The 18,607-nt window shown below is 36.4% G+C and overlaps 1 protein-coding gene across 4 annotated transcripts in view; it reads right to left on the bottom strand.

Moving 5' to 3' along the window:
* LOC137243738 (uncharacterized) overlaps nt 1-18,607 on the bottom strand; it is a 171,679-nt gene that overhangs the window by 4,004 nt on the left and 149,068 nt on the right. For all 4 annotated transcript variants that reach the window (XM_067771779.1, XM_067771778.1, XM_067771776.1 and 1 more), the window contains 2 exons: nt 11,869-12,018; nt 11,620-11,777 (listed from right to left, as the gene is read on the bottom strand). In XM_067771779.1, coding sequence (XP_067627880.1) covers nt 11,620-11,777; nt 11,869-12,018 — 308 coding nt within the window. The remainder of the gene's footprint in view (nt 1-11,619; nt 11,778-11,868; nt 12,019-18,607) is intronic.

Consider the following 18,607-nt stretch of genomic DNA (forward strand, 5'->3'; position numbering starts at 1 on the left):
GTGCTAAAGTGGAAACCGTGTTAGTAAAATTTAAAATAGAGAATTTTTTTTAGTATTATACTCTCAAAACACTATGGACTCGTTCCGTTTATGTGGGGTGCTCACGTGAGTTCAACCTGTCCAACTAAAACTAGAAGTAGTTTTTAGTAAAAGAAATAAATTAAAGCAAATATGATTTTTTTATGTTTCTGGGACCTTTATGTTTCGTTTGCCTAAACTTTGAAGGCAATTCAGTTTCTAGTTAATGAAAACATCTTTAGTACATTTTAAAGAACCAGCGCTAAGAGCAGAAATATATTTTGAAATAAATTTTAGTAAAATTTTTAAATTGTTCAAATTCAGTTTTTTCGAATGTTAGTTAGCAAGCATTTTTAAAAAACTATTTAGTACACACGTCTATAAAAACCAATTTTTGGGTAAAATTTCGATCTAGTAAACACAGAAATTCTATACTAAAAATTAAGTTCTTGCATTGTAGATCATCATTTCCATTTGCAATTACGAATTAGCACTTTCCAAAGTAGTGTCGGTTCGACTAGGAATATTTAACGACCTTAGTGCATAACTGGAAAATCTTTATTGTTTTAAAATTCCTATGCTAGTACTTTTTTAATTTTGGTACTTTTTAAAATTTTAGTATTAGAAACTAAAACAAATTCAAATGAATGTGTTCTTTAAAATTTGATCATTTTTTTCAAAACTAAATTTCAAAACTTTAGTTTTAGGCCTATACATTATAATGGAGCATACACTTTCTTTTAGGATAAATTTCTCTATTACCAAATTCTTCACTAGAAACACACACACACACATTTTAATACAAAAGTTTTGAACATTTAAGATGTTTAGTACACACCGAAAGCTTTGCATTGTTCTATAATACTTTATGCTGACACTTTTCAAATTTTTGTACATTTTACCGTATAAGTACTAGAAATTAAAACCAAATCTAAAAGAAACAAGTGAGAAAGGCTAAGTTCGGGTGTTACCGAACATTACATACTCATACTTTTGGAGACAAAATAAGGGAAAACCACGATGTAGGAAAATTAACCTAGGGTAACCCTGGAATGTGTTTGTATGACATGCGTATCAAATGGAAGGTATTAAAGAGTATTTTAAAAGGGAGTGGGCCTTAGTTCTATAGGTGGAAGCCTTTTCGCGATATCACCATAAAGGTGGACAAGGGGTGACTTTAGAATGCGTTTGTACGATATGCGTATCAAATGAAAGGTGTTAATGAGTATTTTAAAAGGGAGTGGGCCTTAGTTCTATAGGTGAACGCCTTTTCGAGGTATCACCATAAAGGTGGACAAGGGGTGACTCTAGAATGCGTTTGTACGATATGGGTATCAAATTAAAGGCATTAATGATGGTTTTAAAAGGGAGTGGCCCTTAGTTGTATATGTGAAGGCGCTTTCGAGGTATCGACCAAAATGTGGACCAGGGTGACCCAGAACATCATCTGTCGGGTACCGCTAATTTATTTGTATATGTAATGCCACGAACAGTATTCCTGCCAAGATTCCAAGGGCTTTTGATTTCGCCCGGATTTCGGCCATTTTTTATACCAAGATAAAGTGAGCTCAGATAAGTACGTGAACTAAGTTTAGTAAAAATATATCGATTTTTGCTCAAGTTATCGTGTTAACGACCGAACGGAAGGACAGGCGGTCGACTGTGTATAAAAACTGGGCGTGGCTTCAACCGATTTCGCCCATTTTCACAGAAAACAGTTATCGTCATAAAATCTATGCCCCTATCAAATTTCGACTTATGGCATTAAAAGTATTCTAGACAAATTAAATGAAAAAGGGTGGAGCCACGCACATGTTGAAATTTTCTTTTATTTTTGTATTTTGTTGCACCATATCATTACTGCAGTTGAATGTTGACATAATCTATAAATCTTATAAAATAAAGTCGATAAATGCCATGTATGACATAACTTCACACAGAATGCTCCGATTTTAAAACGGTTTTTTGCATTTGAAAGCTTAGCTACGTGAGATGGTACAGTTAATACCATTTGAAGATATATATTATAGGGGCGTGGCAAATTGCCAAAATGTAGTAAAAAATCATAAAATTTTTGTTTACACAGCTATAACTCATAAACGGGTGGATGGATTTAAAAAATTCTACTTTTCAGTAAAACTTTGAAATATTTACCTTCGATCTGCATCAAAAAAAATACTTGACTCCTTTCTTATATCAGCCAAATTGTTTAAACAAAAGTAACATTTTTACCAAAAAATTCGTGTGTGTGAATGTTCGGTGTCAACTGTTCGCACTAATTGCTTTTGAGTTATGCGGCAATTACCCACCGACGTGTGCCGTACGTACGGACGTTGGTCGTACGAAACACGTTTGACCGAACCCTCAAGCCCGTAGGAATCAATGTGTGCGTCTGTGTACATGTACATAAGATATTTGTGTGTGTATTGTTTACAGATAAGCACTGTTGCCATTGACCATTTTGCATGCATGCTTATGGAAACATCAACTTTTTCCAATTTAATTTTTGATGTTGCAAAAGGCTGGAATTAATATTAAATAAAAATAAATAGATTACATATATATAATCTGCACTTCTACATAATTATTTCGAATTATTTTCACAATTTTTCAAACTTTAAATAGGTGTTTTTGCATAAAACTGCAAACGGTCAAAAATTAGCTCACAAAAGTTTACTAGGCAACTCTGTCTAGTGAGAGAGCGATCAGCTGACACGTTCATACGGAAAAAATCAAAATTGTTTTGATTTCTACATTCCGGGCTACGTACGTACGGGCGTTGCACGTCGGTGAGTTTTCGTTTACATTGCACACTCATAAGATAGGTCGTGTCAGCTGACACGTTTTTTCTACGTACGTTCGTGAGTAACCACGGCTTTAGGTATGATGCGACACATACATACGTGCATATATAGCATTCGCTGCGTTATTTAAATTCGGGCGTAGGTTTATAGGTATGTATGAATGTGCATATGTATGTATTTTCATATCATATCAGCTTGACATAGGTATGTACATACATATTTATGTAACATAAATGGTTAAGAATGCATACATCTATTGAAAAATAATCTTTCGTTAAAAATATTAAACATTTCCTTAAAATTCTTCAAAAAAGTTTTATTTTTTGGTATTTTTGCATGTATCACTATCACTACATATTATAAAACAAAGTCGCTTTCTCTGTCCCAAGTCCATTTGAATGCTCAAACCTTTAAAACTGCGCAACGGATTTTCATGCGTTTTTTTTAATAGATAGAGTGATTGAAGTTTGTAGATTGTATAATAACATTCATTAAATAGTGGAGAAATACTGTTATTTTTGAAGTTTCTAATGTGCAGTGTTGCCAGTTTAGCCTTTTCGAGGCTACATTTAGCCTTTTTTTTTTGCCTTTAGCTTCGTGACTTTTTTCTAGCCTTTTTTACTCCGAATGTATTTTTAAAAATTTCTAAAATAAAATAATTTCAATAGTTCCTGTGAACACCTAATACCTAATAATATGAGTTCTCTACAAAAGATTAATTCTTTTTCTGCTGAAAATTCGTTGAAAATTTCAAAGCCAGATGTATTTTCTTACTTTGAAAAAGAGAAGTATAGTTATTCTTCAAGTCAAATAGGATTAATAGAGCTGCAGTGGCGAAAACTTATAACTATACAATGGAAAAATGTACACTACACCATGGAATTTTGGTCGGAAGTCCGAGAACATAAAAATGAATTAAACGAACCTCCCTTTTTAGAACTTGTCGAATTAATATTTAGTTTTTTAGTATTACCACTCAGTAACGCGGAAGTTGAAAGAATTTTAGTGGCATGAAAAGTCTGAAAGCTAAATTAAGGAACAAACTAAAAATTAAAATGCTTAATGCGCTGCTTAATATTAGATGCTCGTTGAACCGCTTATCTAAATGTTGTAATGACTTTGAAATTACCGATGATCTCATATCTATGGTAAATAGCCAAACTTTATACCCAGACTTAAGCTCTTCTGATTCTTCAGACGGGGAATATTTTATATAAATAATTAGTTTGTAATATATTTTTTAGAGGCAAATTTCTGGGCGCCCTGCGCGATGTTCTTCAGGGCTACCTGGATACTGTGGCTAGGTGGGCTGAATCATGTGGATTGGCGGTCAACCCGGGAAAAACGGAATTGGTCCTTTTCACAAGAAGATATAAGGTGCCCGATTTCAGAACTCCCTCGATTGCAGGGGTACCGTTGGTACTTTCTGATAGGGTTAAATATTTGGGGATTGTTTTGGACAAGAAACTGTCCTGGAGACCCAATGCGGAAGATCGGGCCAGGAAGGCCGCCATTGCCTTGTACTGCTGCAGAGGAGCTATCGGAAAGAGATGGGGACTCTCGCCAAGAATAGTACACTGGCTTTATGAGATGGTGGTCAAACCGATTCTGCTATATGGGGTGCTGGTCTGGTGGAAAGCACTGGACACGGCGAGCACCTCCAAAATGTTAGTGTCAGTGCAACGGACGGCGCTGATCGGTATCAGTGGCGCTCTCAGAACAACGCCTACCTTGGCACTGAACGTCATGCTGAACATATACCCAGTAGATATTGCGGGAAAGGCGGCCGCGGCAAGGTCGTTGGTCAGGCTTCGTGATATGGGATATAGACTTTCTGACCGCGGACACTCTAGCCTTCTTACCAGTTTCGACTTCATCCCGGACAGAACGGACTACTGTATGCCGATAACAGCTCCCTATACAACCTTCACCCCAGTTATTCCAGAGAGAGAGGATTGGGGAAGAGGAATTATCTGGGGCATGGGACCGGTTAACTTGTTCACGGATGGGTCAAAGCTGGATGGAAAGGTTGGTGGGGGGGTCTTTTGTCAAGAGCTAAATTTAAGCCGCAAGTTTAAGTTGGCTGATCACTGCAGTGTATTCCAAGCGGAAATTGCTGCGATTAAGGATGCGGTGGATGGAATGCTATCCAGTGCTACCACGGTTAGGGAATTTAACATCTACTCTGATAGCCAATCGGCTATCAAGGCCTTGAGCTCAACTACAGTGCGATCGAGGGTGGTCTGGGAGTGCCTGACCTCGCTTGCGATTGCATCGAATTATTTTACAATTAAGATTATCTGGGTCCCGGGCCATAGTGATATCCCGGGTAACTGTCAAGCGGATCTCTTAGCCCGCATCGGTACAACTGAACCGGATGAAGATGGCTGTAGGGACTTCGGGATCCCGCTCGCCACCTGTGGATTGCTCCTCCATAGCTGGGCCTCGAATCAGCTCAGCAAACGTTGGGCGGATACCACGTCTTGCAGGGTAGCAAGATCTTTCTGGCCGAAAGTGGATGGCAGGAGGTCTGCTGAAATAATTGGGTTCACTAAGGCTCACCTATCAATGGTCATTGGGGTTTTGACAGGGCACTGTCCCATGGGTATCCATGCGGTACGTCTCAATATACTGGAAACTCCATCCTGCTGCAGCTGTATGGAGGATGATGAGGTGGAATCAACAAATCACTTTATGCTTGATTGTCCAGCTTTTGCCAGAATTAGGCGAAAGTACTTCGGTCGCGACTCACTTGGATCTCCCGAGGATATATCCAAAGTTGAGATCGGTATCATTCGGAGCTTTATCGTTGCTACCCAACGATTCTCTAAGTAGCTGGATCTAGGTCACCGTTATTTTTGGTGTATGTGGTATCACAACGGACCTTCGTGTTGTCCAAGTGAGCTATCCTTATCAGGGAAGCTACCACCTAACCTATCCTAATATATTTTTTATGTATATACACATATGCAATCATTTAAAGTAATTCCATGTGCTAATCAAGGAACATGTACCTGATATGTTTTTTTTTTTTTTTTTATTTATTAACAAGAGTAATAACTAATTAATAATTACTACACCTAAATAATATTAAGCACTAGCTACCAGGGCTTTCGGCTTACTTCTCAAATAAAAGACTTAACTATATCTATACGTACATATGTAATAAAAAAATAACAAAAAAAAAATTTTTTTTTTCTTTTTTTTTTTTTTTTATTTGCGCTAAGCCAAAGAAATCTCAAGAAAATCCATCACCAAAAGACAGCCACCATAGAACTCCAAGATTATCACCTAGAATACAAATGTCTGCCTCCGAAATCCACGAACCCATTCCCAGGATACAAGAATAGATTCATGTATGCCGAGGATGGGCTCAAAGATTTCAAAACAAACACCCTCATTCCGAGAGAAACTCCCTAAACTCCACGAAGACTGTCCCCGGAGATGCCGTCATCAAACCCCTCTGGCTCAGCGTGGTAGAGCATTGGAGTATGATTAATGTAATTAAATTGAGTATTATATGGAAATCTTACATAGCTTTATGAACTTATCTATTATGTTTATACTCTCTGTGTCGTGATTTTTGAGATAGGATGATGGTTTGATGTTATTGAAAACGGAGGTTCTAATTTGATGCAGTCCGGAGCAAACGTCTAGAATATGAGTGACAGTATTGTCGGCCGATCCGCAGTGGACACATGCTAGTGGTTCTGAGCCATTTAAAATATATGAGTGCGTGGTCACTGTGTGTCCGATTCTAAGTCGGACAAATGTTTTGAGTTTAGCGCATGGTGCATTATGTGAATATTTTGGTGGATCGCCTGTGGGGTTTGATTCTTTGTACCAGTGGTGATAGTCAGACCAATCTTGTGTAAAGTCTTTATGGAGGGATTTTTTGGCAAGTTGTTTGATATCTTTGTCGATGAAATAATCGCACGCGTACAACGGTTGATTGCTAGCTTCTTTAGCTAGTCTATCCGCTTTTTCGTTCCCCTCAATACCAACATGGCCCGGGATCCACATGAGCTTGATTGAGTCTTTATAATCGAAGAGGATTTTGCTGATTTTATTAATCACTGGGTTTTTATTATAATATATTGAAAGGACTTCCAGGGTGGATTTGCTATCACTGCATATGACGTATTTATCACCACTGAGGGAGGCGTATTGTACCGCTTCAAGTAACGCAACAGCTTCAGCTGTGAATATCGAGCAGTACGTTGGTAAAGCACCGACGGCGATTGTTGCACCAAGCTCGTTTGCCACCGCAAACGTAGAGCTGGTGTCGGATTTTGAACCGTCAGTATATAAAAACTTCCAAGATCCCTTCAGAGGTTCAATGGCTTTGTTGTAGAGTTGCCTGTATTTGTTGGCGCTCGTTGACGTCTTTGGATATTTTAAGAGATTGCTCATAAACACAGCCCTTGTTGATAGCCATAGAGGGGATGTAGCATGAAATTATTGTGATTTTAAAGCCAATATCCACTTCTATTGCTAAACATTGAATACTTGAGGTAACAGGAACCTCCTTGTAGTGCAAAGATTTCTTTAGAAAGATGGCTACGCCTTGTTTACAGGGTGTATTTTGGGGGTTGTTAGTGAAAAAACTAACATATTTGTTGGGGGGATATGCTGTTTTGCCAGCTGGGATATGTGTTTCTTGTAAAGATATAATCTCGGGGTTAAATTCTTTAATAAGTAGATTTAGGTCTGGGTAGTTATTGAAAAGACCATTAACGTTCCATTGGAGGATATTCATAATTCGCTATCGCTCATAAGAATTGAATTCGTATTATCTGGATCGATGGTTTGGGAACCGCTGGGATTCAGATAAGAGGTAAGTTGCGGTAAAAATTCTGATGAGAGAGAGTTTATTTGAGAAAGGAATTCATAAGAAAGAGTATTGGTATTTATTGGAGACTCGTGAGTCTCAATTGTGTATTCATTCTGTATTTTTGGGTTTTCTTTATTTTCTGCTATTTGTTCATTTTCTGTTTTTTCTTTGCTTGCACTGTTAGGTTCAATGCTAGCACTATTTGTTGTTGGTTGCTTTGTTTGTGGGTTTTCTTCGTTTGAGTTTTTCTTATTATTTTTATTCATTGGATATTTTACTATTTCTGAGAAGGGAGTTGAGTTTTCATTGATTTTTTGCGGGGTTTGTTTTCGCTGAAATTGTATAGCTTCACGGATTGAACATTTATTGTCGGTTTTTATTGCAATAACTTCTTTCATTTGGATAAACTTCGGGCATGACTTACTTGATGCTTTATGATCGCCGGAACAATTAGCACAAAGAGTGCGATAACAAGGAGTGGGGTCGTGAGGGGGGAGAGAGCAAGAGTCACATGCAGGTGATTTTGTGCATCTTTTCTTCGTATGGCCAAGTAGCTGGCAGTTTTTACACCTCATTGGGTTAGGGTAGTAAGGCCTTACTTTTGTGGTGTACCACGATACTTCAATTTTTGTTGGCAAGTGGTAAAGATCGAAGGTTAGAAGTAAAACTCCGCTGGGAGAGGATTTGCCATCTATGTATTTTGGGAATTTGTACACCTCTGTGACACCTTGTTCTTTTAAATTTTCCACAATATCGTTTTCTGGGACGTCATTTAAGCATGGTGCGTAAATTGTGCCCTTTGTGGAGTTGAGGTTGTTGTGTAGGTCAAATTTCACATGGCATATGCCAAACAGATAATTAGTGGAGAGGAATTTATTTGCCACTTCAGCATTTTTAACAAATAAGAGAAGATTTCCGTCTCTTAGCTCGGATATGTTTAAAATATCAGTGCTTATGTTTTTTAAAGCTTTGTGAACAGCAAAACACGAGTATTTGTTTAGAGGTTTGTATGGTTTTGTGTTGTTGTCGTTATTGTTTTTATTGTTGTATACAGCACTTGCCACTATATATTTAGGATTATCTTTTTTCAAAACTGGTAATGGTGGAAAAAATTCTTTTGTTATTTTGGTATTCTGTTTTTTACGTTTGGGTTCTGGGCTTTCCGATAGAATGGAAAACCTATTATCCCCTAAAGGGGGCCCCTTCGGACCCATTTTATAATTTTTTTTTTATTAATGCAATGGTACAGATTAAGTGCACACGCGCTTGAGAGAAAAAACAAATAAAGACAAACCCGTAAAGGGGAGGAATGAGAAATAAAGTAAGAACTGAGCGTACGATATCAAGCTAGTTGATAAACACAACCGAATGCAACGAAGGTTAGTCGATGACTGCGTGATATGTTTTGAAACAGGAAGTTATGCTTAAGTTATGTTTATAAGTTTTTATTTACAAATGTGTAAACTAAAATATAAAAAAAATTTTATGAATTAACCAAAAAATTTCTGGCCTTTTTTTAGCTTCCTTTTTTACTAAATTTAGCCTTTTCTAACCTTTTTTGCCAATCTAGCTTCTTTTTTTCGCATCACCTGGCAACACTGCTAATGTGATGTATATATGTACATATATAAGAGAAAGTGGTGTTAGTTACACTATTTATAACTCAAGAACGGATGAACAGATTTGGCTGAGAATTGGTGGAGGGGTAGTTTAGAACCAAGAGACAGACATAGGATACTTTTTATCCCGTTCTGGATAGGGTCTTGAGATCACAACGTGGACCTGGGTAATCCTGGGATATGTTTGGAAAATGTGGGCATCAAATGGAAGCTGTTTATGGGTACTTTGATACAGGGTATTTTTCGTACCCGTGGGTGACTAGGGTCTCAAGATATAGGCCAAAATGTGGACCCGGGTACCCCTAGAATGTATTTATAGAATATGGATAACAAATGAAAGCTGTTGATGAGTGCTTTAGTACAGGGTAGTATTCATATATGTTTGTCACTAGGGTCTTGAGATATAGGCCAAAACGTGGACCAGGGTAACACTAGGATGTGTTTTTACATTATGGGTATCAAATTGAAGCTGTTGATGAGTGCTTTAGTGCAGGGTAGTTTTCATACCTATAGGTGACCAGGGTCTCGAGATATAGGCCAAAACGTGGACCAGGGTAACACTGGGATGTGTTTTTACATTATGGGTATCAAATTGAAGCTGTTGATGAGTGCTTTAGTGCAGGGTAGTTTTCATACCTATAGGTGTCTTGGGTCTCGAGATATAGGCCAAAACGTGGATCCAGATACCCCTAGAATGTGAGTGTAATATAGATATCAAATGAAAGCTGTTGCTCATAGCTTTAAAGTAATTTTAATTGTGATATTCGATTTAGTCGCATCAACCTGGCAAAACTGATAAATATGCATACGAAGCCGAAAAAAAGCATGAATTGATAATACCAACATACCTATTTACATACGTCCCATTCGATTTGCCTGAAATTTGGTATATAAATTTGCCTATATTAGTATTTACGATCCTTTTTTAGGGGAAGTAGACCAGAGACGGGCTGGGAATGAGATTAGGACTAGGATTGGGACTGAGACTCGGAGTGGGAATGAAACTCGGGGGACTGGAGCAAAATACATACCACCCTCTGGGACTGGCAATAAGGGATGAAGAAGAATGGGAGAAACTTGAGAGAAGAGAAAAGAGGGAAGGACAAGGAGACTGAGAAAGAGATAGAGTGACGCGAAAATAGATATAGATTAAGCGAAAAAGACGGAGGAAGGAGTGAATAAAATGATTAAGAGGAAGTGAAGAGAGGAGGGCAGAGTTAGAGAGAAAAAGCTTATTAAAATGTATGCAGGTAGACCAAATATAGGGCAGAACAACGTCTGACGGGTCTGCTAGTTTACTTATATACTGTAAAGATATTAAATTTTTTTTTAATTTGACTTTAGAAAATGTTTTTTTTTTTGAGTGGGCGTGTTCGTCATCCGATTTTGCTAATTTTTATTTAGCACACATATATTAATAGGAGTAACGTTCCCTCCAAATTTCATCATGATATCTTCGACGACTGCCAAATTACAGCTTGCAAAACTTTTAAATTACCTTTTTTTAAAAGTAGGCGGTGCCACGCCCATTGTCCAAAATTTTACTAATTTTCTATTTTGCGTCATAAAGTGAACCCACCTACCAAGTTTCATCGCTTTATCCGTCTTTGGTAATGAATTATCGCACTTTTTCTGGTTTTCGAAATTTTCGATATCGAAAAAGTGGGCATGGTTGTAGTCCGATTTCGTTCATTTTAGTGCCCAGGTACCTACATACCAAATTTCATCAAAATACCTCAAAATTTACTCAAGTTATCGTGTTAAGGGACAGACGGACGGACGGACGGACATGGCTCAATCAAATTTTTTTTCGATACTGATGATTTTAATGTATGGAAGTCCATATCTATCTCGATTCCTTTATACCTGTACAACCAACCGTTATCCAATTAAAGTTAATATACTCTGTGTGCAAAGCACGGTGAGTTTAAAAATGTATTCTATAAAATTTTATAATTTTTGTAGAACTACATATATTTTAACACTTTATGTTTTACGCCTATGAGTCAGTATAATGAAGCATAAATTTCCTCTTGGGATTAATATCAATATTAAAATCTTTATTAAAAAAAAACATCCCTTAAAATATAGTACACATTTTAGTACTAAAGTGTTTAACTTATATGTCAAATAACGGATTAAAATCTGCATACTGTTGTAATTCGCATTTTAGTAAAGTTTTTAATAAAGTTTAGTACAAAAATATTTTAGCACCAATTCATTTCGACCAATTTGTTTTTTAACAAAAAACCACAACTTTTCATTGTATAATAAATATGTTTTAGCGCCAAATTGTATTTGTACTAAAAATTTTTTATTAATTTTTATTCCCTCTTCCTTTTACCTTCTGTGATGCTTCAGCCGCATTACCGGCTACTTCTTTTGCATTTCCTGCCACATTATTCACTTGATGTACAGTATTGTCAATGGCTTGTTTCGAATGATCAACAGCGGCTTTAGCTTTGTTTACGCCAGCATTAGCCAAGTCGGCAGTTTCCTTACCTAAAATAAGAAAATATAAGAATATTTATTTAGTACACAAAGTCCTCTTCTGAATTAACTCTCCTGCTTTGCTTATTCCATTTCAACTTACCAGCATCAGCTGCTAAATTTTCCGCTTCACTTTTAGTTTGCTGCAAGGATTCTCCTACAGCTTTGGCCTGATCTTCGGCCAATTTAGCAACATCTTCTTTCTTGCGACTGAATAAGTTGGCGGTCTTGTCGCCCAAGCTTTTGAGGGATGCTGAAAAATTTCAATAAAAAATTTATGAGCTTATTTTCCCATATTTGATGTATTTGGAACTATATTTTTATATTTAGAACAATTTCAAAAAAAATACCTAAGGTTCAAAACGCATTGAAATTTCGTAACAAAGATGAAAGGTGAAGAAAAAAATTAGCGCTAACTCGACTTAACTTTAAACAATTTTGTACTACATAGTACTATTGTTTGTGAAAATGTAGAAAGAAAAACTTTCTTGTACTAAACTTTTACCTGAGGAGGTGCAAGTATAAATATCTTAAAAATAAAAGTCAAAATGCATTAGCAATTTATTTAATAATTTGGGAAAAATTTAAACAACGTGACATCAGGACGGACAAGGCGACAGCTGTTTCGATTATACCTTGTAAATCTCTTCAAAGCCTTTTCTCCCGGGAGTGGGAGTCGAGCAATGTTTTAAATTTTTTTCTATTAAGCATTTTTTTTTAATAAAAGAAATCAAAAAAAAAATATGTCAGAAAATCCAAAAGATCATAAAAAATGTTGATGCACAAATTTATTAAAATCATCCAAAATTTAAACTTTCAAAAATTTGGGGAAATTTTCAACGAAAAAACAATCTTACATAATTCAAGTTATCTACCAGCATATAGTGTTTGATCATGGCTCAATTATATGGTTGGCTCATCTCATCAGCTGATTTTATTTATTTTATTGCATGGTCGATCGGATTGTCAAAAGGAGATGGCAAACTCAAAATGAAACCAACACATTGGCAACATTTTCTTACACATACAAAAACTGCTAAGTTTTATGTTTCCAATCCATACTATTCGCACCAACACCAATACACAGATTTTGACAATTTGAACAGACATGTTTTGTTATTGTGCAGATGAGCCAACCATATAGTTGGACCATGGTGTTTGATGTCCTAAAAAGTGTTGTATAATAAGTTTGTTTCTTATGTATGGCTTTATAAAAAATTTAAGTAGGAACTTGTCAAAACCGGGTTAATCCGAAGAACATTCTCAAAATGATTTATGTACTAAAAGCTTAAATCTACCAGAATGCTACGTACTGAAGATATGGGTTATTTAACATTACAATTAAAAATTTAGTTCATACATTTCTTCTGAATCAACTACAAAAATATCTATGTACTAAATTTATTTTTTCACAATTTTAGAAACACATTTCAGCTTAATCAAAAATATTCCCTTCAGAAAAGAACAGAAGAGTGGTTTTAATATATTTTCGTATCATATGATTTTTTTTTTTAATTTTAAAGAAATTGTGTACAAAATTGTTTTTTTTGTTGAAAAACTCTCCACTCATTCCTTCTGCCATGAAAAGGTTCTCAGTGAAAGCTCATCTGCCTTGCAGATGCTGTTCGGAGTCGGCATAAAATAAGTAGGCCCCGTCGCGCCAATTTGCAGGAAAAATTAAAATGAGCACAACGCAAATTGGAAGAGAAGCTCGGCCTTAAATCTCTTCGAGGTTTATCGCGCCATACATTTATTTTTATTTATTTATTCCATAAAATGCTAAATCTATTCATACAACTTTTGCATTCAAAACCTATTTTATTAACATTTTTGTGAACATTTTTTCCAGCAAGTTTTTTTAATTCCACTGTAAAAGTATGTACTAAAGTTTTTGAAAATTTTACAAAAAATAAAAGAATCAATTGCTAAAATTTCAAATTTAATTTTATCGAATTTTTGTGAAATTTTTTAGCAGCTACTTTTCGGATTTATAAAAATTATGTACTAAACTTTTAGAACTTTTGTTTACTTTAAAAGAATTTTGTTTTGTTTTAAAAAAATTTAAATTAAAATGTAAAATTTTAAGACTACTAGAATACATTTTTTTTTAATTTCCTAAAAAAAATTAGTTCTTAATGTCAAATCAAATTTAAGCTTTAAAAAAGTCATGTTTGTTTTTTTTTTTTGCAATTTTTTATGACGTTCTAAGTTACATTTTGAAAATTTTCGTTGAAAGCAGTGCAAAAAATATTTAAATACTAGCAGACCCGGCAGACGTTGTACTGCCCTAAATTTGGTCTATCTAAGCTTTTTCCGTCTAACTCTGCCCTCGCCCCTCTACACTTTTTCCTAATCTTTGTATTCACTCGTCCCTCCGTATTTTTCACTTTATCTATCTCCATTTTCGTCTCATTATATCTCTTTCTCAGTCTCCTTCTCTCTTTTCTCTTCTCTCAAGTTTCTCTCATTCTCCTTCATATCTTATTGCCAGTCACAGAGGGTGGTATGTATTTCGTTCCAGTCCCATTCCGAGTCTCAGTTCCAGTCCTAGTTCTAATCCCAGTCTCAGTCCGCCTCTGGTCTACTTGCCAGAAAAAGCATCGTAAATACTAATATAGGCAAATTTATATACAAAATTTCAGGCAATTCGAATAGGACGTATGTAAATAGATATGTGGGTATTATTAATGCATGTCTTTATTTCGGCTTCGCATGCATATTTATTAGTTTTGCAAGGTTGATGCGACTGTTTCACTAACAGACGAGGCTCTGCCGACCCCAAGCTCCCCATTCGTTGGAAAGGTCTCGGTCTCCGTGAACGACACACAGGGTCTCGAGATATAGGCCAAAATGTGGACCCGGGTGCCCCTAGAATGTGTTTATAGAATATGGATATCAAATGAAACCTGTTGATGAGTGCTTTAGTAGAGGGTAATTTTCATACCCCTGGGTGAGTAGGGTCTCGAGATATAGGCCAAAACATGGATCAGGGTAACACTGTTGTTGTTGTAGCGATAAGGTTGCTCCCCGAAGGCTTTGGGGAGTGTTATTGATGTGATGGTCCTTTGCCGCATATAGATCCAGTACGTTCCGGTAACAAAGCACTATTAAGGTATTAGTCCGACCATCTCGGGAACGATTTATATGACCACATTAAACCTTATAGGTCATCCCGTCCTCCCCACCCCCTAGTTCAATGAGGAACTTCGGGTCGCCACAGCCTCGTCTGTCAATGAAACAGGATTCGTCACGGGTAGGTGAGGTTGGCAATTGGGTTGGAAAAGCTATATGTTGAGCTGGGAACCCCTTTAGAGTGTTGCCTACACAACCCCTTAAAATTGGATTCACCCAATTCAGACATACCTTTGGTGTTTGATAAATGCTTTGCGCTGACCATAATCTACTTCAATTCTTACATGTCGATAACTACATGCTTTGTTAAAGGCTAGTTAAAAATTAGAAAACAATTCAAGCTGAATCGATTTGCTAGATGTATAGTCCTAGTTATAGATTCATTCATAGCATAATTCGTTTTATGAGTTATTTCGATAAATAATCTATTATGCCGAAGATCACGCATTGGAATATATGGAATGAACAAATTAGATAAATCGGAGCAATTCGTACTTACGTTTATTACATTATAGGTAAGAATGAGTGAGATTCAAGTTGTTCTGTCATGCAAAGCCTGAAGACCAAGCCATTTGCACCTGCTGGTATATTATGGGCGGCCGTCTGGCCAGTGAAGCCTACGTAAAGCAATTTTGTAAAAAAATTTTGAACTCTCAATTTTATAGGAGTTAGATTCATAGAAAGGATTCCATATTATTGAGCAATATTCAAGACGACTTCTGACCAAGGATATATAAAGTGCCTTCAACGTCATAGGGTCCTTAAAGTCACTGGTGTTACGTCTACTGAACCCAACCATTGCAACAAATTTTGAAACAACGAAATCAATGTGACTAGAAAAAGAGAGTTTGGAGTTAAAAATTACACTCAAGTCTTTACTCTCTTGACAACGATTAAGAGATTTAGTATTTAGTTTGTAGATAAAGTATGTGGCTGTTGTCTTTTTGGAATAAGGCACAACACAGCATTTGTTTGAATTTAAATATAAATTATCGTCTGCGCACCATACGGCAAAAGAGTCCACATCAGAAATAGTTTGACCAATAAATAGTATTTTTTGTGAAATATATAGTTTTAGTGTTTTATTTCAATCATTTAAGGTGAGAAGTGATGGGAAAACATATTGAGTAAAGAGTGCTAAGTCAGGAGAAACAAGTAAGGAAGGTTAAGTTCGGGTGTAACCGAACATTACATACTCAGTTGAGGGCTATAGTGGCAACATAAGGGAAAATAACCATGTAGGAAAATGAACCGAGGGTAACCCTGGAATGTGTTTGTATGACATGTGTATCAAATGAAAGGTATTAAAGAGTATTTTAAGAGGGAGTGGGCCATAGTTCTATAGGTGGACGCCATTTAGGGATATCGCCATAAAGGTGAATCAGGGTTGACTCTAGAATTTGTTTATACGATATGGGTATCAAATGAAAGGTGTTAATGAGTATTTTAAAAGGGAGTGATCCTTATTTCCATAGGACGACGCCGTTTCGTGATATCGCCATAAAGGGGACCAGGGGTGACTCTAGAATGCGTTTGTACACTATGGGTATCAAACGAAAGGTATTAATGAGTATTTTAAGAGGGCGTGGGCCTTAGTTCTATATGTGGATGCCTTTTCGAGATATCGCCATAAAGGTGGACCAGGGGTGACTCTAGAATTTGTTTGTACTATATGGGTATCAAATGAAAGGTGTTAATGAGTATTTTAAAAGGGAGTGAGCCTTAGTTCTATAGGTGGACGCCTTTTCGGAATATCGTTATAAAAGTGGACCAGGGTTGACTCTAGAATGCGTTTGTACGATATGGGTATCAAATGAAGGGTGTTAATGAGTATTTTAAAAGGGCGTGGGCCTTAGTTCTATAGGTGGACGCCTTTTCGAGATATCGCCATAAAGGTGGACCAGGGGTGACTCTAGAATTCGTTTGTACGATATGGGTTTCAAATGAAAGGTGTTAATGAGTATTTTAAAAGAGCGTGGGCCTTACTTCTATAGGTGGACGCCTTTTCGAGGTATCGCCATAAAGGTGGACCAGGGGTGACTCTAGAATTTGTTTGTACGATTTGGGTATCAAATAAAAGGTGTTAATGAGTATTTTAAAAGGGAGTGGGCCTTAGTTCCATAGGTGGATGCCTTTTCGAGATATCGCCATAAAGATGGGCCAGGGGTGACTCTAGAATTTTTTTGTACGATATGGGTATCAAATGAAGGGTGTTAATGAGTATTTTAAAAGGGAGTGGCCCTTAGTTGTATATGTGAAGGCGTTTTCGAGATATCGACCAGGGTGATCCAGAACTTCATCTGTCGGGTACCGCTAATTTATTTATATATGTAATACCACGAACAATATTCCTTCCAAGATTCCAAGGGCTTTTGATTTCGCCCTGCAGAACTTTTTCATTTTCTTCTACTTAATATTATAGGTGTCACACCCATTTTACAAAGTTTTTTCTAAAGTTATATTTTGCGTCAATAGACCAATACAATTACCGTGTTTCATCCCTTTTTTCGTATTTGGTATATAATTATGGCATTTTTTTCATTTTTCGTAATTTTCGATATCGAAAAAGTGGGCGTGGTCATAGTCGGATTTCGGCCATTTTTTACACCAATACAAAGTAAGTTAAGATAAGTACGTGAACTGAGTTTAGTAAAGATATATCGATTTGCTCAAGTTATCGTGTTAAAGGCCGAGCGGAAGGACAGACGGTCGACTGTGTATAAAAACTGGGCGCGGCTTCAACTGATTTCGCCCTTTTTCACAGAAAACAGTTATCATCCTAGAATCTAAGCCTCTACCAAATTTCACAAGGATTGGTAAATTTTTGTTCGACTTATGGCATTAAAAGTATCCTAGACAAATTAAATGAAAAAGGGCGGAGCCACGCCCATTTTGAAATTTTCTTTTATTTTTGTATTTTGTTGCACCATATAATTACTGGAGTTGAATGCTGGCATAATTTATTTATATACTGTAAAGATATTAACTTTTGTTTTAAAATTTGAATTAAAAAAAATATTTTTTTAAAAAGTGGGCGTGGTCGTTCTCCGATTTTTTTTATAATTTTTAGTAAGCAGATATATAGTAATAAGAGTAACGTTCCTGTCAAATTTCATCATGATATCTTCAACGACTGCCAAATAACAGCTTGCAAAACCTAAAAATTACCTTCTTTTAAAAGTGGGCGGTGCCACGCCCATTGTCCAAAATTTTACCATTTTTCTATTCTGCGTCATAAGTTCAACTAACTTACCAAGTTTCATCGCTTAATCCGTATTTGGTAATGAATTATCGCACTTTTCAATTTTTCGAAATTTTCGATATCGAAAAAGTGGGCGTGGTTATTGTCCGATATCGTTCATTTTAAATAGCGATCTGAGATGAGTGCCCCGGAACCTACATACCAAATTTCATCAAGATACCTCAAAATTTACTCAAGTTATCGTGTTAACGGACGGACGGACAGACGGACGGACATTGCTCAATCGAATTTTTTTCGATACTGATAATTTTGATATATGGAAGTATATATCTATATCGATTCCTTTATACCTGTACAACCAACCGTTATCCAATCAAAGTTAATATACTCTGTGAGCTCTGCTCAACTGAGTATAAAAATTTGTTATGTGTGCGGAAATTGTGCTAAGTCATAAAATAGCTGCTGGGTTGGCATACACGATTTTTATTTATCTTTTTCAAAGCTTCTA

This window comes from Eurosta solidaginis, chromosome 3, assembly GCF_040869045.1.
Source record: "Eurosta solidaginis isolate ZX-2024a chromosome 3, ASM4086904v1, whole genome shotgun sequence".
NCBI classification, from domain to species: Eukaryota; Metazoa; Arthropoda; class Insecta; order Diptera; family Tephritidae; genus Eurosta; species Eurosta solidaginis.